At 36.3% G+C, this 22,645-nt stretch overlaps 1 protein-coding gene across 1 annotated transcript in view; it reads left to right on the top strand.

The window, feature by feature from the left end:
* Positions 1 to 22,045, top strand: part of LOC128016601 (leucine-rich repeat-containing protein 4C-like) — a 35,008-nt gene extending 12,963 nt beyond the window's left edge. The window contains exon 2 of the mRNA XM_052601241.1: positions 17,604 to 22,045. Coding sequence (XP_052457201.1) covers positions 17,654 to 19,555 — 1,902 coding nt within the window. The 5' untranslated portion in view covers positions 17,604 to 17,653 and the 3' untranslated portion in view covers positions 19,556 to 22,045. The remainder of the gene's footprint in view (positions 1 to 17,603) is intronic.
* Positions 22,046 to 22,645: the final 600 nt, after the last annotated feature.

Below are 22,645 nucleotides of genomic sequence, written 5' to 3'. Positions count from 1 at the left end.
AGCCCCAGAGCTCGCTCCAGAGTGCCACTCAGGATTCCTTTTCCCCAAGAAAAGTTTGGGGAGCCAGCCAAGACCACAGAGGACCCGCCATGTTTCCATTTGCGAGCTCTTTCCTTTATTTGAGTCCAGGTGTTCCACACATGTTTATTTTGTAATGTTCCCAGGTATGTCCCATTAGTTTGAGCCTTTAAACCCTGTGTTTTCTGTCGGGTGTTAAATGTCTTCTGAGTTCCTGTGTTCGCCCTGTTGCTGATTAAATTCCATGTTTGAAATATCCTCTTTTGTCTCATCACTCCTTCCTGCCTGAGTATATTGTGACATTTATAAGTGTCTATTTTAGTAATTATCAATAATTTTTTCATCCATATATTTCTAAAAGCATATGAATTTGATACATTGTCACTGAAAACTATGTCCTCCGGTTTGACACCTTTTATTAATTTAGATGGGTGGTTAGATAAAATCTGCATAGTGCCCCCAAAATGCTTGGGCTGCCCCTGATTTCTCTTTATTACTATAGTATGATATTAACATGAATACAGTACATCTTACTGAAATGTCTTATGTAAACGCTCATTATGTGTTCATACAGAACACTTGTAAACAATGCCACGTTACAATACATTTACCTCAGAATAACCATTCAACGTCCATACGCTCATCAGTCAGCTAGAAAAGATAACTTAAAAAAATATATTTTGCGCTATATTTCATATTCATAATTTTACTTAACTTGCTGACATGATAAGAAAGGATGCAAGGTGATAAAGATAAAATTCAACACCTCCTATAATTGCATGTTACTGATGAAGAAAACCAGACTGGATGTATGCAGGACACATGACAGCATTTATTTTGAGGAGGAGCCCAAACTACAGTCACTAGCCAAGAGATACTGATATAATAATAATTATGGTCCTTATTAAGTTTTTTCTGGCACCTAAAAAAATAACTTGGTTATTTTAATGGCTCCTTAATAGATTATTATTTTTTTTGATTAGAGCCCTGTAAACTGGTATATCCCACTAACACACTACAGCAAACGATAGAAATAACTGACTTAGAAATAAACAGTTGTTGTTGGTGAAAATACAAAAGTAGTTTACATATATATATATATATATATATATATATATATATATATATATATATATATATATATATATATATATATATAGCATGCACATTACCTGATCCAGCTAGATAAACTGTATGATTTGAGCTAAAGAAGTAAAACTTGCAGTACCATTGTTGTGAGATATTATTACAGTTATTAGAGCCTTCAGTCTTTCCCCATTCAGGGAGATAGTAGCTGTACTTGTATGCCCATTGCCCAGATTGAAAATAGCTGCCCGGGAGCATCACCAACACAGTCGCAGAGTGACTTGCCTTAAAGGGACACTAAATATGAGAGGTATCTTGCACAAATGGAGCAGAAGGACCCCCAAGTGTTTACATAACATAGTGTGCCATGCAGCATTGCAAATTCCCATTCCGTTTGATGTGAGATAAAAACAGTCATGCTGTATACTCGTGACAGTATCTCTTTCTCATTGCCAGAGCAATGTTTTATGGACTGGCTCGGCAATAGATTTAACAGGAAACAATGATAAGCACTTCAAAGTGGAATTGAACTTGGTTGATCTCAGCAATTATTGAAACACCAGTTTCGAAGATACAGACCATAAAAACTGTAAACAATGGCATCAATTTGCTTTTGAAATTGTTTAGTAGTGACTGTTGAGGCTCTATTGCAGAGCCATAAATTATTCCTAAGCAGGCTGTCTGTTTGAGAGAAGGGGAGACAGAAAGTAGTAGACAGACATTGAGAGTAAGCTCTGACTCACAACTGCTGTGCAACAGCCTGGACACAATGTGGGGTCCAAACGTTGAATTAAAATCACAGCAACTTGAAAAAGGAAAGCCTGCATTCACTGCAGCAAAACATGGCACAGTTCTCTGAAAAAACATGATAAATAGTGTGTTTCTCTCTGCTCACCCCCTTTGTTCTTAAATCATACCAGCGTCAAACAGGGGCCACAGCAGAGCAGAGCTGGTCGGACATTTTAGCCCCGGTTTTAGATGTTTTTATTTTTTATTTTAAGCTTGTCTTTGTACTATGGGACTTGTTAGCAACAAAGCAACATTTAGTTACAGTGGGATGTCAGTCTCATGGCAGAAACAGAGAAGGGTCAGAAGTCTAGTTAGGTACGCGTTTGCTAACCCATTAAGAGCCTTGCATCAGAAACAAGTAACATGTTTCGTAGCTTGGCAATGTTTCTAAGATGGAATAATGCTGTTTTTGTAACATGGGAAATATGCTTTTCAAAAGGCAAGTTGCTGTCTAATATAACACTGAGATTTCTGACTGTAAAGGAAATTGCAAATTGTAATCCAAGATATTCTGTGTACTGTTTTTTGGTCCAATAAGTAATATCTCTGTCTTATCTGAACTTGATTGGCCATCCAATCTTTTACATTTTTAACAAACTTTGTTAGCTTAGATCATTAAGAAGTTTCATCTGGTCTCATTGAGATATATAGTTAAGTATCATCAGCATAACAATGGAAACAATTCCTGTATTTTCTTATAATATTAACAAGGGGTAACATGTATATTGAAAATAGCAGAGGACCTAGGACAGATCCTTGTGGCACTACATACTTAACTGATGTTAATTGAGATGGCTCCCCATTTAAGTAAACAATGTGGTAGCGAATGGACAGGTAGGATCTAAATCATCTTAATGCCTGCCCTTGAATACCTGTATAGTTTTGTTATCGATCTATGAGTATGTCATGATCTATGGTGTCAAATGCAGCACTAAGATCAAGTAAAACTAGAAATGAGATGCAGCCTTGGTCTAACGCGAGAAGCAAGTCATCCGTAGTTTTAACAAATGCAGTGTCTGTCCTATGGTGTGGTCTGAAACCTGACTTAAATTCTTTGTAGAGATCATTTTTGCTGTAATTAGAACAGTTGAGCCGACACAACTTTTTTTAAAAATTGTAGACATAAACAGAATATTTGAAATGGGTCTGTAATTTAACAGTTCACTAGAATCTAGTTGTGGTTTCTTAATAAGAGGCTTAATAACCACCAGCTTGAATGGTTTTGGGACATGACACAATGATTTAATAATATTGACTTCTGCTACAGGTAACAACTCTTTCAGTAATTTAGCGGGTACAGGATCCTAAAAACATGTTTTCTTTTAGATGCAGTGAAAAGTTAATTTAGCTCTTCCTGCCCTATAGTTGTAAAGCACTACTATTTTTCTTTGGGTGCAATTAATGAAACTGAAGTATTAGATGCTGTAGAATCTACATTTTTTATTGTATTTCTGATGTTATCTCTTTTATCAGTGAAGAAATTCATAAAGTCATATAAAGGCTTGTGACTGATCCATTGACTGCCAAGTAAATTACACTGCCAAGGATTTTAAACTTTGAAAATAATGATTTCTTTTTTCTTGTTTTTTTTAACTATTTTCTCATACTACTACAATCAAGTGTCATTGTTTGTTACCACGGCAACCATATGCGCTTCGTCACTAAACACATTTATAGTGTGTAAAAACATCTTGTCACATGAGATCATAGAAAGAGCTTGCCACATACTTTTTAAGACAATAATACAATATTTAAGGCTATTCTGTTTACTTAGACATTGTTATAGGGACTGTCAAAACAATACCACACTATTTTAAGAGATGCTTGTTTTTATATGGATCAATACAGGAAAAATGGAAGCATGAAAGATCACTGGTCCAACCGATATTAGTGTATACTATCTGTCTAGTAGGTACAAATATTATATAATAATAATTATTATTATATTTTTTTCATTTTTCTAATGTTATTTTTTCACTATTAAAAATACATTGGCTTCATAACAATTGTAGTTTAAAAATGTTATTTTCTTTTCATTCATTTTATAAAAAGTTACTTTTTTGTTTTGTTTTAGATAATACAGTGCAAAAACAAAAAAAATCTCATTGTACAGCATATTTTGTGTACGTGGGCATAGTGTGAGTTCTAGAATACTGCAGGTGCATGTTGAAAGATGACTCTTGATTTTACATTTCATATTCCATGAGGTATAGTACCTGTGATTCTGGATTTGTTTATATTGCATTCAGGGGTCAGTGCATTGCGCTTTTAAAGATTGCTGTCTGCTGTGTTTTAGCATGGTCAGCACTCTGCCTCTCTGATTTTCAATTTGAACACTGAAGTAAACTGAAGGGGCCAGGCCCAGGAGTTATCACTCTGCTCGCACAGTCTGAAGAAGAGCATCTCGTGCTCTGTCATTATAGATATTACAAGTACTTTGACTTAACCGCAGGGCAAAACAGCAGGGACAGTAACTGGTGTTACTGTAACACATTTTTCTTCAACCATTCTCTGGACTTTTCATTTTTGTCATGTAGTTTTGTGTTTTTGCACACAGAAAGTTGAGTTGTACACAGCTCAAATTCCCAAACACAATGAAAATATGCAAGATCCTCATCCCTCCAGCTGTGTATTTCCACCAAGGCAGACTCCTGCCAAGACTCTATGTCAAGTAATTGTATTCTTACTCAACAACTTAGCCCATTACAATATGGATTTTCTCCCAGGGATGTGGTTGGAGAACCGCAAACGAGTTGTTCGAGCACTTCAGCTCTGAAAGATTATCGGCTAGGGTCTATTGTGATGAAGATGACTAATGTCATTATATGGGCAAATCTGATAAGGTCCTGATGTTCCCACATAGTGTGTTCAGAATAGCTACACAGAAATCTTTGGTGCCGCAGCGACATAAATTTGTTGAGAGCTGCTTTCAGTAACCGTGTTAACTGGCGCAACAGTGCTATACGTGCTTTAGTTTCATTTCCTGCGGCATTATGGTTTCAGCACAAGAATATGATCAAGACGGAGATTAAATCTTCACTAAACATCTTTTTTTCACAAACCTGCTGCATTGCTGTGGAAGGTGGTTTTGGCAGAAGTCCTGACAGTTTAAAAATGAACCAATATTTTTGCTAACAAGGCCCTCATGACATCAGGAAACATGGGGGCGCACCATCCCACAGCCAATGAATTACCCCACGTTTTTTTAGTGGCATGCTTAATACAGCACTGCACTGTACTCTCCAGCAAATCCAAATAGCTTTCTGTAGGACAGTACATGCCATATCTCATGGTTAAATGATTCCAGTCAATATTTAAGGCCATCGCAAGACCATAAAACTGACTATCGGCATGAGATACTCTAATGATTTAGTAACTGGCCATAAATATAAACAACAGATTTGATTTAAGTCAATATCTGTTACTCATCTATAACTGTGAGTTTCCCTTTAGTATTGCACATTTGAGTGTTGTTCATTAGAGGATGCAAGTGCTCTCTTTGAATATAAATAGGTGACTAAATTAAGTGTGGAAGGTCATGATTTCCCAAGTGAGGGTTGCTAACATGCTTGCAAGTAATGATTGCAATTTCATTTTCTTGATTTAATAGGACAGAGGAAAAACAATTAAATTGCAAGTGATTCTCTCTATGTTTGTGCCTGTGTTTATCTCCGCAGATTTAAACTTTTGAAAGTTTGAGCTCTCATCTGATGGCCCAAGGGTATCTGGGCTGAGCTAATGATAATTCCGAGATAGTTTCTTTAACAAGTTCATCAGATTGATAGTACTTAGTAGTGATATTAAAAGTTGCAAGACTAATAGAATGATCAAATATCAATAGCAATTACATTTGCATTACAATAGCAAGATATTATTAAAGGCTAGATAACTGTAGATGAATGTTAGTAGGATACCTTAATGAGATCCAAGTACTAACTAGTTTTCTAGTCAAGACCACCTAAACTGAGACCAAGACAAGACCAAGGCAGAGTGAGACCAGGTCAACACCGAGACCCATCTGAAAGATCCACATTCACTGCCAGTCCTGAAAAAATAATATAATGTCATTTTGGACATTTTCACAATCACAGCTTCGTAAACAATGTTATAAGATTAATATTTTGAAAAGAACATTCTGAATATAAAAATATGGTGGAAAAATAATATGCAGCTAAAACCAGGTGGTGGCAAATTTTTGACACCATGCCCTGTAAATTTATTTGGCACAACAGTAACAAAATAAATCAAATTTTATATTGTATACTTGTCACATATATATTTATTTACAACATGTTAATTGCATTTAAAGTCCAAGACAATGCACCATCAATTTAGTGATTTGAAATAAAATACTAAGTCCTCTTAAACCAAGTGTACACTAGCCAGTTTAACTCTGCTTTCCACGCTATTACAGTTTTCTGAAGATTGATGAACGATTGATGAACGCATGAAACCTACGGCAAATCGGTGCTGGTTAACATCCATGAAGATCACATAGTGTGAATTATCAAAAAAGGCAATCTAAGAGAAACACAATGCATGGCAGATGCCTAGGAAATATTTAGGAGACTAGTTATCGGTCTCTGAGCATTGCAGTGTAAAATGTGTTATGACTGAAAATGACACCAGCTATGACATACAGCCAATGAGAGTGCAGGATACTGGGCAAATATATATACAGTATGTATATATATATATATATATATATATATATATATATATATATATATATATATATATATATATATATATATATTTCTTTTTTTTTCTTTTTTTGTACAAAAAAACTGGATTGCAAGTTTCTTGCAAATCTAGGATTCTTCCTATAGTGAAATACTGTGTAATGTGCAACCCCTGGCTGCCAATCTGTTATGTAATGCACAAACACAGCAGCTTCCAAAACAGTTGTGTAATGTGAAAGGAAACGCGATCTGACGACTTTGAAAACTATGTGTATGGGTGCCATTCCCTTACGAACAAGTAGTACAGTATACTTCAAGTTTATTTTATAAGTATTAGTACTTAAGTAAAGTTCAAGTATATTTTTAAGTATTCTTTATGTAGCAAGTATAATATAATATCAGTGTTCTATTAGTATACTTGTAAGTGTACTGTTTCAATACTCCTTGGGACTAAATTGGCCCACTTTCTAGTATATAAAAGTATACTTTTAAATATACAAACTATGTTTGTACAAACCCGAATTCCAAAAAAGTTGGGACACTGTACAAATGTGAACAAAACAGAATGCAATGATGTGGAAGTTTCAAATTTCAATATTTTATTTTTCGCATCTTTATGATGCAGCAAATGTTTTCTATGAGTGAAAGATCTGGACTGCAGGCTGGCCATTTCAGTACCCGGATCCTTCTTCTACACAGCCATGATGTTGTAAATGATGCAGTATGTGGTCTGGCATTGTCATGTTGGAAAATGCAAGGTCTTCCCTGAAAGAGACGACATCTAGATGGGCGCATATGTTGTTCTAGAACTTTGATATACCTTTCAGCATTGATGGTACCTTTCCAGATGTGAAAGCTGCCCATGCCACATGCACTCTTTTTACTCACAATTTATACAGTGTCCCAACTTTTTGGGAATCGGGTTTGTAGTTTGTACAGCAATTATATTAAAAGTGAACTTATGTATACTGATAGTTTACTAATTAAATACTTTCTACACGTTGGATTATAGTCTCAGTAAACTACTAGTTTAGTAGTTTTATACTGCAAGTATACTCATAAGTTTTCTTTAAGTGAACTTTACATCATACTTTAAGTATACTACTGTGTCCCTATTTTAATTTGTATATATTTTGTTACATATCTGACTACACTTTAATGCGTTTCATAAAAAATAAACAAATAATATTTTGAACAAAAAGTAAAAAAAAAAAAGACTATGAATTGGATTCAGAATGTAAATAAAAAATAAAATCAACACCCCAAAGCTTGACTGTAATTATTACCTCTTCATCTGTCATTTTAATCCATAACGTTAAAGTTTTGATGCTGTTTCATGTCAGATGATCGTGTTAGATTACATGTGTTAGTAGCTGGTGTTTCTTTTGTAGATGGGTACTAGCACCCTCTACCGTATAATAATGAAAACACGGATTCTAGGAGTATAGCTCAAATATATTTAGAATTTTTGTAAGTATAAGTCATACTTAAATGTCATTTTAAGTATATTTCTGAGAAGTACATAAAAAGTTAACTTAAAGCATACTTTCCTATTTTTTGTTTAAAAGAAGTATACTAATAGCACACCTGAATAAACTTCTTTTTCGTAAGGGTTAGTCTGAGACCAAGACAAGACCATGCACAAATGTGGCTGATACCTGACAAAACAAAATATTTCTTGAGACCAAGACTGCTCTTGAGTACTACAACAAAATTACTAACATTTTGGCTTTAGACATATTTAGTGGGAACATTAGATCTTTGGACAACATCTCCCTGCAGCCTGATCCACCCACACAACCAGAGAAGTGTGAGGGGAAAAAAAGAGTGATTACGGCCATTTCATCTGATTATTCAACAGACTCATTATGATAATGGAGGTAGCATAAGTTATTTTGGCACAATCCAATGATTATGGCGATTATACCTGGCCATAGATGCTTCAGTCTAAATGACTTTACACGCTAAGACTCCTACTGGATGCACAGAGGAAGCCGAGGAAGATCTATGTGGGAGTAATTTGCATTACTCCCTCGTTTTGTATCTATTTTCTCTGACTAAACTGCTTGAAAAGCCCTTCTAAGAGGCAAGTAAGGTATTGATTTTTTACTTGTTTTAAACACACCGGTAGGATAGGGCTTCGATCAATTGAAAGATATTCATCACTCTCTTTAGAATATATTGACGTTTAGATGCTTATGAATAATATACTGACGATCAGATACTTTATTAATAATAATTGTATTATTCTGTTGTTTAATGCAGTAAAGGATTTTGGTTTTATTTGGGTGACCTAGAAGATTATTTTAATAAACTTGAAATAACTTGCACGAGGAACATACTTTTCAGAGTAACTTGGAAATCACACTCTTGTGGAATAAAATGTCGGTTTTATCTCATTGTTTGGTGTTATTGTCTACTCAAGGTGAACATGGCATGCACTTATTGTGCACTTCTGTCTTTGTAAATTTAAATGGAGGTCTTCCATTTGTAAAGCTTCTTTGGCTTCAACACAGTCCCCCCATTTAAGTAAAGACCTTGGCAGGCATCCCGTAAGCAAAATCCTTTCTGCCATTGTTTCCAGGTCCTGAGGAACCAACCCAGTGTCTCCTGAGAACTCACTTTAGCATGTTGTTTGGTTTGTCCTTTCATACTTCTAGGTCAAATAGGTAGAGCACACTCCAGGACATTGTACTGTGTACTTTAGTGTTTTTACATAATATTTAGATTTAGTTAATAACCGCTTATGCAATTTTATGCTGCCTCTAACCCAAACAATGAAAATGCAAAAGGGAAATTATGCACATACCATTTACCGTTAAGAGCATTAAATATTTCACAGACATTTTATTAGGTGCACATTTATTAGATGTTCAACCGCTGTGTACTCACAACACAAACATGACTTGACTGCATTTGGATGTATGTTCCTCAGTAACACTGATTCAGTCATTGCCCTTGTGGAGAACCTTGGCGTAGGAAACAGAGATATACTGAGATAACAAACAGAGCAGCACAGTGTTCCGAAGGACTGTGTCCAAGGATGAGCTATAAGATTCTGTGAATATTAATTGGCTGATTTACCTCCAAATACACAACATAAATAATGATAAATAATGATAAATAAACAACATAAAATGATAATGAGCAATAGTGCAATCGAGTGCCATTGGTATAATTACTTTAAATAATGTCCCTCCCAGTGTCCTATAGGAGATGTTAAAAAAAAGAAACATTCATCATTTGCCAGTCCACTTATTTAACCTCTCTGATGTCTTAGCATTGCAAAGAGTTATCAGATTGACTGAGAACAAATTACAGTTATGCAGAGGATGACAAGAGCAAGTTATAGCCACCAGTGAACTTACAGGTCTCTTTCAGTTCTGCTTTTTAATTGCGAATGAGCTTAGACTATAGAACTCATGTGAACATAATGTTTGAGCAAGACTAGGTCTTCTGTTTGAGACAATATAAAAATACATTTGTCCAAAAGCTGAAAAAAGACAATTTAAACAGCTTTCCAAAGAAAGTTAATGTTAATTAGATCATCTTCATTTTTGCCTTTTTATATGTTTATTTATGTGTGTTTGTGTGTGTGTGCACAGCCGCACGCATGTGCATGTGTGTTATTATATGCGTTAAAGCTTTATCTGTGGAGCATTAAAGTAATTAATTTGATTGGCATAAGAGACCTCAAGGAATATGAAGGCTTTGGAAAGTGTACTGCAGGGAAAAATTCTACCTTCTATACCCATTCAACAATTATGAAATTGCTTATGATTATTAAAATGCTGTTATTGCTAGTGATTAATAAAGTATTCATTCCTATAGGAAATTGTAGCAGTTTTCAAAGAAACAAAATATTGTGCAAAATCATCATTTTGAATTTATCCCTGCTGCATATTTATATCTTAATGATATAACTTCTGCTAAAAATATTAAGTATAACAACATACACTCTCAATAAGTTACATGTTAGTACTTTAAAAATGGTTTACCCCTAAATGGTTCTAAATACTACCTACTGTGTACATATTAGTACATTTGGTTACCATATTAGTACCAAGGGTTTATCCCCAGTGACAATTTTGTAACTTTTTTCTGAGTGTAGGCTACGATCAGACAGATAGAGACTAGTTTGAAATATGTCAAAAACGTCTGAGTTTGAATGTGACAGTTGTAAAAAAAAATTCATCTTAAGTCTGTTTCAGAACAGGGGTTTTCAAATGTGTCCTGGAGGACCCCGCACCTATTTTATATGTCTCCTTAATCTAAAACACTTGATTACACTCATTAGCCCGCTGGTATTGACATTTGATTTGAGATGTTTGGATTGCTATTATGTAATTAATGTTAATTTTTTGATGCAGGCCTCGAGCCAATCACTCAGTCAATACCTAAGAGATTAGTGTGCTTCCTCTGTGAATTATTTTTTGGTGATGAAAAAAAAAGTGAGGCTCCTGCCAGGACATTCCCTGATTATTTTACGCTTCCATTGTCAATTATACTGCTTCTAACTAACATTCATAGCCTACCAGTAAGATTAATGTCCCTCTGGCTACTATTACATGCAACCAAATAATCTGTTTGTAATCGGATTGACTTCATGTAAACACCTCAATTGATCTTATTGAGCTCGATTTAAATTTAATTCCGATCGAGCTCAATCAGATCAATTAAGGCAGATGTTCCCAAACTTATCCATTCCTTGACCCACCTAGATAAGTTTAATCTATTTCACAACCCACCAAAATATTTGAGAAAAAAAAATGGCTGGCATTACTTTAAGGCAAGGCAAGACAAGGCAAGTTTATTTATATACCACATTTCATAAAAAATGGTAATTCAAAGTGCTTAACATCAAAGAAAGTAAAATAATCATGAAAAATAAGAAAAAAAATAAAACATGCAATTTTAAAACTTTTAAAATGATTAAAACATTTACTTAAAATCAATTTAAAAAACAGTTAGAAAATGATTTTATATAAAATAAAACAGTGAAAATATAGTGCAATCAGTTCGGACATAGCACAGTGCTCATTCAATAAATGCACAACTAAACAGATGGGTTTTGAGTCTAGATTTAAATGTGACTAGTGTTTTAGCACATCTGATCTCTTCTGGAAGCTGATTCCAACTGCGGGTGGCATAGTAACTAAAGGCGGACTCCTCTTGTTTTGTGTGAACCTTTGGTATTTCTAACTGACTCGATCCTAGTGATCTGAGTGCTCTGTTAGGTTTATATTCCGTGAGCATATCTGAAATATATTTCGGTCCTAGGTCATTTAGTGACTTATATACGAGTAAAAGTACTTTAAAATCAATCCTAAATGTAACTGGAAGCCAGTGTAAGGACCTAAGGACTGGTGTGATATGGTCAGATTTTCTGGTTCTAGTAAGAATCCTGGCAGCAGCGTTCTGGATGAGCTGCAGCTGTCTAATGGTCTTTTTGGGAAGGCCAGTGAGGAGCCCATTACAATAGTCCACCGTGCTGGTGATAAAGGCATGTGCTAGTTTCTCCAAGTCTTGGCTGGAAACAAAACATCAAATTCTTGCAATATTTTTTAAATGGTAGTATGCTGATTAAGTTACTGCTTTGACATGACTACTGAAACTAAGGTCTGTGTCCAGAATCACCCCAAGATTCCTGACTTGATTTTTAGTTGTATGACCCCTAGAGTCAAGGTATGCATTCACATTTAGAACTTCTTCTTTGTTTCCAAATGCAATGACTTCAGTTTTTTCCTTGTTTAACTGAAGAAAGTTCTGGCACATCCAACTATTAATTTCATCAATGCATTTGCAGAGGGAGTAAATGGGGCTGTAGTCATTTGGAGATAAGGCTAGGTAAATCTGGGTATCATCAGCATAGCTGTGATATAGGCAATTTGGTTCTTTCTCATTATTTGACTCAGTGGAAGCATATACAGGCTAAACAAGAGCGGTGCAAGAATTGGGCCTTGTGGGACTCCACATGTCATGGACGTCCATTTAGACTTATGCTCTCCTAGACTCACATAATAGCCTCTCCCTTCTAAGTATGACCTGAACCATTTAAGTACCACCCAAGAAAGCCCGACCCAGTTTTCCAGTCTCTGTAGTAGTATGTTATGATCGACAGTGTCAAACGCAGCACTGAGATCTAGCAATACTAGCACCGATATTTTGCCAGAGTCGCAATTTAAGCTAATATCATTTATTATCTTAATGAGTGCTGTCTCTGTGCTGTGATGCGGTCGAAAACCAGATTGAAAATTGTCCAGGTATCCATTTGTGTTTAAGTATTTGTTCATCTGATTAAAAACTACCTTTTCTATAATTTTGCCTATAAAAGGAAGATTAGATATTGGTCTGAAATTGCTCAAAATTGTGTTATCAAGATTGCTCTTTTTCAGGAGGGGCTTAACAACTGCAGTTTTTAGGGAGTTTGGAAATGTCCCAGAAAGAAGTGAGGCGTTCACCACTTCTAAAAGATCTGCTTCTAAGCAGTTAAGCACACTTTTGAAAAAAGATGTGGGAAGTGTGTCAAGACAGCAGGTTGATGATTTTAGGTGCTGCACTATGTCTTCCAGAATTTTGCTATCAGTTGTTTCAAAAATAGACATTGTATCTTTTTGATATTGTGGCCGAATCTGTCTGACCTCTGCATTACTTGAGGATGTGCTAATCGCCTTCCTGATATTGATGATCTTCTCAGAAAAGAAGGAAGCAAACTCATTGCATTTGCTGTCTGATAGCATTTCACTGGGAATCTTGGGGGGTTTGTCAGTCTCTCAACAGTGGCAAAAAGAGTACGAGTGTTATTTAAGTTACTGTTTATAAGGTTTGAGAAGAAATTCTGTCTATCTGTGGCTAGTTTAACATTATAAGCATGAAGGCTGTCTTTATAGATACTATAGTGAATTTCAAGTTTTGTCTTCCGCCACATCCTCTCTGCTTTTCTGCATTGTCTTTTCATAGTCTGAACTGCTGTTGATCTTCTCCAAACTGATTTCTGTCTGTTTGTTTTCTTACTGACTATTATTGGAGCAATATCATCAATAACATTCTTAACTTTTGAGTTGAAGGAATCAAGGAGAATATCAACAGAGTCTGCAGAAATGCTTGGTGTTAAAGATATAGCCTCCGTAAATAGTACACTTGTGTTCTCGTTTATGCATCTCCTTCTGACATTGACAGATCTAGATTCAGTGGTAGCAGAGAAATCAAATAAAATACAGAAGTGATCAGATAGTGCTACATCCTTAATAACAATGGATGAAATGTTTAGACCCCTACTGATGATTAAGTCTAGAGTGTGTCCACCTTTGTGTGTGGGTCCATGCACATGCTGAGTCAAGTCAAAAGTGTTTAAAACCGTTATCATTTCTTTTGTAGTTTGTTTTCTGCATTATCTATGTGAATATTAAAATCCCCTGCTTTTGCAATACAGTCAATAAGTGATAACATTTCTGTGACCTCTTCAACAAATGCTGAAGAGTATTTTGGAGGCCTGTAAATAATAATAAACAGAATGCGTGGAGCACCTTTCAGCACAATCCCTAGATATTCAAAAGACAAGTACTGACCAAAGGAGGGGCTGCTTCATTTAGGATTGTTGCACTGCAGCTGTCTTCAAGCCATGTTTGATTTAGAAACATAAAATCCAAATTGTTTGTGGTTATAAAGTCATTGATTAGAAATGATTTATTTTTTAGTGAGCGAATGTTTAAAAGTGCTAACTTGATGGCAGTGCTTTGTGTCTTTATATCAATCTTAGTTTGATACATAATAGGCCGCAGATTAGATGAGTTTGCCCTTCGGCTTGAGATGGCCTTAGACTTTCTATCACGTGATAAAACTGAAATAGAGAAAGCTACAGGCACTGGGTTCCCGCTTGTTCTGTAAGCATTTGTGAATGTTGCTGCTATCATAGCGGGGACCCGACACATATCACTTAGTGCTGCTATCAGTTGTTTTTGGTTCACCATTTTAAGCCTAATCTTATTTAAAAGTTTGATGACAGAAAAGTATTTAAGAAAAATAACCATTTTATTTTAGAGTACAACTGAAAAATTTCACTACTAATATTTCCGTTTTAATTTTTGTTTACAGACGTTAAAATATGTAGCGTCCATAAAAACGTGAAACAGGCTCACTCCAGTGAACTATAATCTGTGCTGCTGTGTTTTGTTGCAGAAAATGCAAAATGCATTCATGATCCTTCCGTGTTTGTCGGCGAGAACGGAGCACAATCCAACACTTTTTTAGAAAAGCATTAAAAGCAAAGCAGAACTATCTAAAACAGTTTGGAGATTAAAATAATTGTGAAATAGGTAAAAAAAAAAAATAACAATAAAGAGATCGGTCTCGTTTTAAATAAAAAAAAAACGTATATTTAGCTCAAGCAGAAATGTATTTTTGCAATGGTTAAATAAATGTTTAGCAATATCTTCAAAAGATTTATGAACTTTGGCAAATTTTTCTCTAAATTTTTATTTTGTTATGTGGAAATGTTTAAGTTTTGTAGTGTTACAAACGGACATTTTTTTCTCTTTAATAAGACTTTCACTGTTGTTACAACTCGTTCGCGCCCGCGCTTCAAAACACGCAACACGCGTGGACATAATGGCAATTTGAAAATCACACTAAGGATATTGCAGTTTGTAATTAATGTTGGTAGGCTATATTGTTGTGACAAGTGGGGTGGTGCTGAGAGCTATGGGAAAGATGGGAGCGAGGCCGGTGGAGTGATTGGGAAATGAGCGACACCTGCTCCATTCACCGGTCTCGAGTCCCATGGAGGTGATCGGAGCGATACAAAAGAGAAGGGACGACAGTGAAGGACGACAGAAGACCGGGCCTTTTATTTTGTGTTTGGTTTTTGTTTGTACGCGGCAGTCGTCTGTGAAGGGCTCTCATGCTGTTTTGTGTTTATTTTGTTATTAAAACTTTGTTTGATTGTCCACCGGTTCCCGCCTCCTTCCCGAAGGAGTAGATTCTGGTGTCGACAATGCTCGAGGCGGTGAGCCTCCTCCTTAGATTTTTTTTCTTTTTTTTTTTTTTTAAGTAGCTTACATTTGGCCAAAATCTAGAGAAGATGATGCTTTATTGCCTGTAAGCGTAAGGTCTCTATTTTTTCCTTTTCTTTTTGAGTAAAGGAAACGCTATACTCTATTATTATTACATTACTATTAGGCAAATTATAGGCAAAGAATATTGTTTTAAAAAAAACATTATTAACCGGTATTTCTCCCACCCAAACCGGTTTCGGAATGGTAATAATATAAGAGGAATGCAGGAACAGAAACGTTAACATATCGATTCTGCACAGAGTGAACCAATTGAATTTTTTTTTCAGTTTTCAAGCCCTGGATAGGATTGAACCCCAAAACTGAAAGGATTGTGCATGTGCCATGTTGCAGAAATACGCACAGAACAAACAGTTCTTTGTTAAAAAAAAATATAATACTGTATAATACTGTATATCAACCAGCATGCATCCCACTCATGCATTGAGATTGTTGTTATTATTGGTGTCATGCAACTTCAGTCCACAGCGCTGTTGCCATGCTGATCGGAAAGCTCTCTGTCTCATACTTTATTTCATTTCCTACTGTGTTAAGAGATTCTGTAATTATAATGGTGAGCATGATTTGACCAAGTACAACATATTCCTGGATCAACATCCTTGTTGATCCAGGGACATCATTCCAATCAACCAATCAGAATTGAGAGAATACTTTTCAGGAAATTTCAGTTTTAGGCTTACAATCAGGATTAGGTGTATCTTCACCCTTGTCATTTCCTTCTGATTTTACGAATAAATTATGGGTAAGGTTAGGTTTTGGGGTAGGGATTGGGTTAAATCTGTATTTTTTTGGACAGTAATGTTGATCCAGGATCAACAAAAGATATTGATACACCAGGAATAACCTAATTATAAAATAGTTTGCTTGATCTAATAAAGGAAAGCATTTCTATGTATTCCAGGATACTCAATTGCTTCACTTCATAATAATCAGTTTAGCTTGTCAAAGTGAGTTTTCAGGGGTCCTAAATATCTCTCTACTTTTATTTCCCTCTCATTATTCATAACAGTACTGATTATAGTAACCTATTTGCAAACAGTGTAGGTAATAAGCCATCTTGTTTTTCATAAGAACACTTGAGCAGGTAATGAGAACAGAGACTTGCAGAGTGAAGGAATTTTAAATTTAGTGTGTGCTGTAGCACTGGCACATTTCTTGTGGGTTTTGACAATTCAGTTGGCCTGTATTTTCATAGCATGTGCAAGCACATAGTGTGGAATATACAAGTCAAATACACATCCTTGTCTCCTAGATATGCTTAGTGATGGGCCTGTCTGCAGCTTAATCCATCCCCCTGACAGCTTGCTGCGACAGGGTTCACATTTATTTCATTTTAGTGCATAGCATAAAAGATTCGGGAGTGTTTTAGTAAATTTAACATTCAAGGCTCTTAATTATTATGAAACAAATGTACAAAAAAAGTACATTAAGTATTTATTTACTAAGTATTTATTTATATTTTTCTTTACTGGCTGTGGCTAGTTTTTTCTTTTAAAATTATGTTCCTTATAAACTGACATTATTATTGACTTTTAAAACTTTTTTCCCTTGTTAACTGCAGGAAGTCTTGAAAGTGGGGATATAAAATAGTTAGGTCAAAGTGAACTACTTAGCTCAGGTCTGCTATATACAGTGCAAAAACAAAAATAAATCAAGAAATGGGTTCCGTGTGCAGGCTCATTTAACAGCTGTGACAGTAATGATGCTCAATTCATCAATCACATTGAAAAACTATTTTGCATGTGCATTGACTTAACAGCAATACTTGTTTTTCTTTGACATCATCAGAATATCAGAAATGTACATGCATTTCCATTTGACAGAAGAACGTTCCTCTTGATAAATTGCAGAACATCAGTGGAATTTGATGTTCTGTTTGACTGACATCATGCTACACTGACAATTCAGCATGACATACATTGCTAACAATTTTTTTTCCCTCTTTCCTCTCTTTCAGACTGCCAATAGATTTTTGGGAAGAGAAAATCAGCATGCATTAAATTATGAATGTTGAACAAGATGACCTCTTACCATCAGTGCCAGATGTTGAGAGGTCCTAGATGGAAAGGGGCTTGGTCTGACCCCCTGTTTCTCCTGCTTTTAGCCCTGCAGTTGCTTGTTGTCGCTGGATTGGTACGAGCCCAAACCTGTCCTTCCGTATGTTCCTGTAGTAATCAATTTAGTAAGGTAATCTGCACACGCAGAGGGCTAAAGGATGTCCCTGATGGCATCTCCACCAATACACGGTATCTAAACCTTCAGGACAATCAGATCCAAGTCATCAAAGTAGACAGTTTCAAGCATCTACGACACCTTGAGATTCTTCAGCTTAGTAGAAACCATATCCGCAACATTGAGATTGGCGCCTTCAATGGGCTGACCAGCCTTAACACTCTGGAGCTTTTTGACAATCGGCTCACGACCATCCCAAATGGCGCCTTTGAGTATCTATCAAAACTGAAAGAGCTGTGGCTTAGGAATAACCCTATCGAGAGCATACCGTCTGATGCCTTCAGTCGCTTGCCCTCCCTGCGGCGGTTGGACTTGGGAGAGCTGAAGCGTCTCTCCTACATTTCGAGTGGAGCATTTCAGGGCTTAAGTAACCTTCGGTACCTGAATCTGGGCATGTGTAACCTCAAAGAGGTCCCCAATATTCAGCCCTTGATTCGCTTGGATGAGCTGGAGATGTCTGGGAACCAGCTCACCGTCATTCAACCAAGTTCTTTTAAGGGTCTCGTTCATCTTCAGAAGCTGTGGATGATGCACGCCCAAGTCCAAACCATAGAGCGAAACTCCTTTGATGACCTGCACTCTTTACGAGAGCTCAACCTGGCTCACAACAACCTCACCTTTTTGCCCCATGATCTCTTCACGCCTTTGCACCACCTGCAGCGAGTGCATTTGCATCACAATCCCTGGAACTGCAACTGTGACGTTCTTTGGCTGAGCTGGTGGCTGAGAGAGACCGTACCTACAAACACCAGCTGCTGCGCCCGCTGCAATTCCCCTCCCAGCCTCAAGGGGCGCTACATTGGCGAGCTAGACCAGAGCTATTTTCAGTGCTATGCGCCCGTTATTGCCGAGCCACCTTCCGACCTCAATTTGACTGAAGGAATGGGGGCAAAACTGAAATGTCGGACGAACTCAGTGACCTCAGTCAGCTGGCTAACTCCAAATGGCTCCATCATAACACATGGGGCTCTCAAGATGCGCATCTCTGTCCAAAACGACGGAACATTATACTTCACCAACGTCACCATACAGGACACGGGAACCTACACTTGCATTGTAAGCAATACACTAGGCAACATTTCGGCCTCTGCTGTCCTCAACGTGACGTCCGTTGACAACAGTGGCTTTAGTTACTTCACTACAGTCACCGTAGAGACAGTTGAAACCTCTATCGATGGGGAGAGTAGGACACCGGTGCAGCCTTCTTTTGGCTGGGCCTCCTCTTCAACCACAAGGGGAACACCTATTGCCACAGAGAAAGCATACACCATTCCTGTGACCGACATAGACATTGATGGGGCTCTTAATGGTTTGGAGGAGGTGATGAAAACCACCAAGATCATCATTGGCTGCTTTGTGGCCATCACGCTCATGGCGGCCGTAATGCTCATAATTTTCTACAAGATGCGCAAACAGCACCACCAGCAGGATCATGATGGGCCGACCCGCACCATGGAGATCATCAGTGTACAAGAGCTGACGAGTGTTCCTGCTATAGCGAGTCACCTGGCTCTTTCGCCCCTGGAGCATGAGCATTACGACCCCTATACCTCCTATAACTCCTACAAAACTGCTTATAACCATGTGTCGGCTCTTAACTCACTGCATAGTTCAGTGCATGAACCATTACTTATTCAAGCCAGCTCAAAGGATAACGTGCAGGAGACTCAAATTTGAATGACAGATGAACCGAACTCTGCTAATGCTGTTTAAATTTTGGTTGTGGACATGCTGTCAGAATGAAGATGACAGTGTGCTTTAAGACCTTCAGTGAGAGCCAGGGTGTATGTATAATTATTTTAACAAGTGTCTTTACAAATCTTATTTATTTAAAGATATGTGAAGTGTCTGGATCATAAAATCACAAGACAAAAAAAATATTTTTAATTTCTACATTTTTAAACTGGGTAAACTGGGGAAATGGATGGAGGCTATAATTCGCATGGAGCACTTAGATATGAATGGTGGGCCTGATGGATGCAGTGACTCTAGAGAGGTGTATAAACGGTTACATTTCCCCATGAAATATCCTGTTACTAAACAAAAAAGGGAAAGCTTTCATTGTAAGAGACTGGATTATTCTGCAAATGCAGCTTGTGGGATAGGAAATATTTCTAGTAACTGTAGAAGCCAGTGTTCTGAACACACATCAGTTAACTTCAATTCAGAAGATAGGTTTGCATAATTGCCTCGAATTACAGTCCTCAAGTCAAGATAGTATCTAAAATGTGGCATTGGAAAATCAGCATTTCAGGTTCAGCATTTTTTCACTAAATCTATTTTTCACTAAATCTATTTATAACTGTAAATGTCAAAAACCTATGAATATAAAAATGAATTCTATACATCAGTGAACATCAGGCTAGTACAATTATAGCCCCTATAGTGGCTGAGGACAAGGGAATATGATTTCTAAGATTGTTTGCTGTGAGCGTTTCAGACAAAAATGGCAAAGAGGAAATAAATAATGAAATAAAAAACAACCAGCTAATGTCACTATGGAAACCAATGACCTACTGCAAAAAAAAGAAAAAAAACACTGGACAAAATCAGAGTGCAGCCCAGTGCTTGAAACATGTACTGTTTATTTGATAACTGCATTATTTGTGATTTGTAAGCAACTGTTTTTTACTGTGTACGTGTGCTTTTGTATGTTTGTGTTTTATCTGCCATATGAGTTATTATTTTACAATTGTCTATAGAATTTTACATTCATTCTGTCATGTATTTTACAATCACTTTTTTTCTGGAATGGTTTATTTGACTGGCAACTGCAAACCTCACCTAACATGATGATGATGAGCGTGTGAATTTGTCTCATGTCCATATGTGCAAAGGGTAGCGTGTTTGTGTGCTCAGCGATCAAACTCTGTTTTTCATCAGCTTGTGTATTGCTTTCTCAAAATGTTTGTCAGCATAAAAGCTGATGTGTGATGTCTTTCTCCCTACTTTTTGATCATTTTGGACAGCATGATAAGAGGATGAGACACTGGTCTTGCCAGTCAACTGCTGAAGTAAACCTAATAGGTTCATATGTCAAAGGCATCAGAACAATACATGAAGTATATACCTCTAATTCATCACATGTGCTGACAAGTTTCATTTTAAATAGATGTGTTTGCCAGCAGGGAATTCATCACACAATTATGTATGGAACGGTTTAATCTCACATTTTAGCATTGAATTAACAGAATCGTCTAATGAATGTGACAAATTTCAAGAGAACATATTTCATCTTTTGCTTCCCAGCATATGTTTTATTATTATTATTATTATTATTATTATTATTAATTACTTTTTGTATCCAGTTCAAACTAAAAATGTTCCTACCATTTTTATTTTACCTAAAAGGTGGGATAAATTGGGACACTAGAAAAAAACAGCACTGTGCTGTTGAAAAAAAGATGACAATGTCTCTGTTTTCAGAGCGTCTGTATATGAATGCTAGCTTGCTCTTATCTGCTTCAGTGTTCCTGAGCACTGCATCAGTTACAGAAGCTACTATGACTAGATTGATACGTACATGGCCTACATAGAAAATCTGTGGTGTTGGACTAAGCGGATGCTCTTTTGTTTTCTTCTGGTGTTTGTTATTGGTAACTCGTTCTAGATTTCTATGCTGAACTGAAGTGATTTTTTTTTTTTTTGGGCAAGAGAATGTCTCTTGATTGACATGTTTTTACAAGAACTGTTACTGAAAAATAACCAATAATATTTCTGTCGAACTATACATTTGCTGATCAATTCATAATGCTACTGTATGAGGATACAGCTAACTAAGCATTAACCATGAAAGAATATATAAAATACCAGAGATTGTAGTTCATACGGTACCTGCTGTAAATGTAAATAAAATGTTTGGGGTTTTTTCTAAACTGTGAAGTGTGGGGACTTTTAAAATGTGCTTTGGGTTAATGCTCATTTCCACAAAACCCATAACGCCTATATTTCTATATTATATACAAAATAAATATTATTTCAGACCAATAACAGCTGGAGAACATTCACACTCAGAACAGCAATAGAATGTCATTCTGTCTCTGGGGTTGATGTTAACCTTGTCTTAGCCTTGAACTACATTTTAAACCCTATATAATAAATTAATATTCATTAAATAATGCTTTTGTGTTAAACAGGTGTTAAATTTTCATAAATAACTTCCAAGATAGAAAACTAATTGATGGCCTGTTCGTTTTGGGAAAGCATAGACTAAAGCAGAGACAGTACAATATAAATGAAAGAAATCTTAAGCACATTTTATGATGTTGTCAGATTTGATTCCTGGTTTGAAATATGTTATTCAAATGTACTTTCAACAAAATGTTGCAGAGATTTCAGTCTTTTCCCATTACAAGTAAATATAAGCTAAATTTGCAAAGCTGGAAATAGCTGCCAGTGGACATTAAGAATATGGCTGCCAACTGAACTGACTTGTTATAACGGAACTTTGGAGAAAGCCATATGTTCATGACACAAATATAAGTGTTAATCATAGACTATTTAAAACATGCAATCACAAATATAAGTTTTCCACAATAAGGTCACAATAGCTGACATCTGGTCAGCCATAAATGCATTTCCAATTCCAAATTAGACACACAGGTTTAGAAACTAGTAGTAGTACAGTATGTGGGTGGGGTGTCAAAGATGTTAATAATAAAATCTTAGCATGTGTCTATGGTAAAGATTTATTTTCTCTGGAATCTCTGGAAACTAGACGAAGGCAATTGGGTGCAAAATATCAGTTATTTCCTCTGAAAAGCACTT

The sequence above is a fragment of the Carassius gibelio genome, chromosome A7 (genome assembly GCF_023724105.1).
Source record: "Carassius gibelio isolate Cgi1373 ecotype wild population from Czech Republic chromosome A7, carGib1.2-hapl.c, whole genome shotgun sequence".
NCBI lineage: Eukaryota > Metazoa > Chordata > Actinopteri > Cypriniformes > Cyprinidae > Carassius > Carassius gibelio.
Note: the sequence above shows the minus strand (reverse complement) of the source record. Positions and strands in the feature narration are given on the sequence as shown.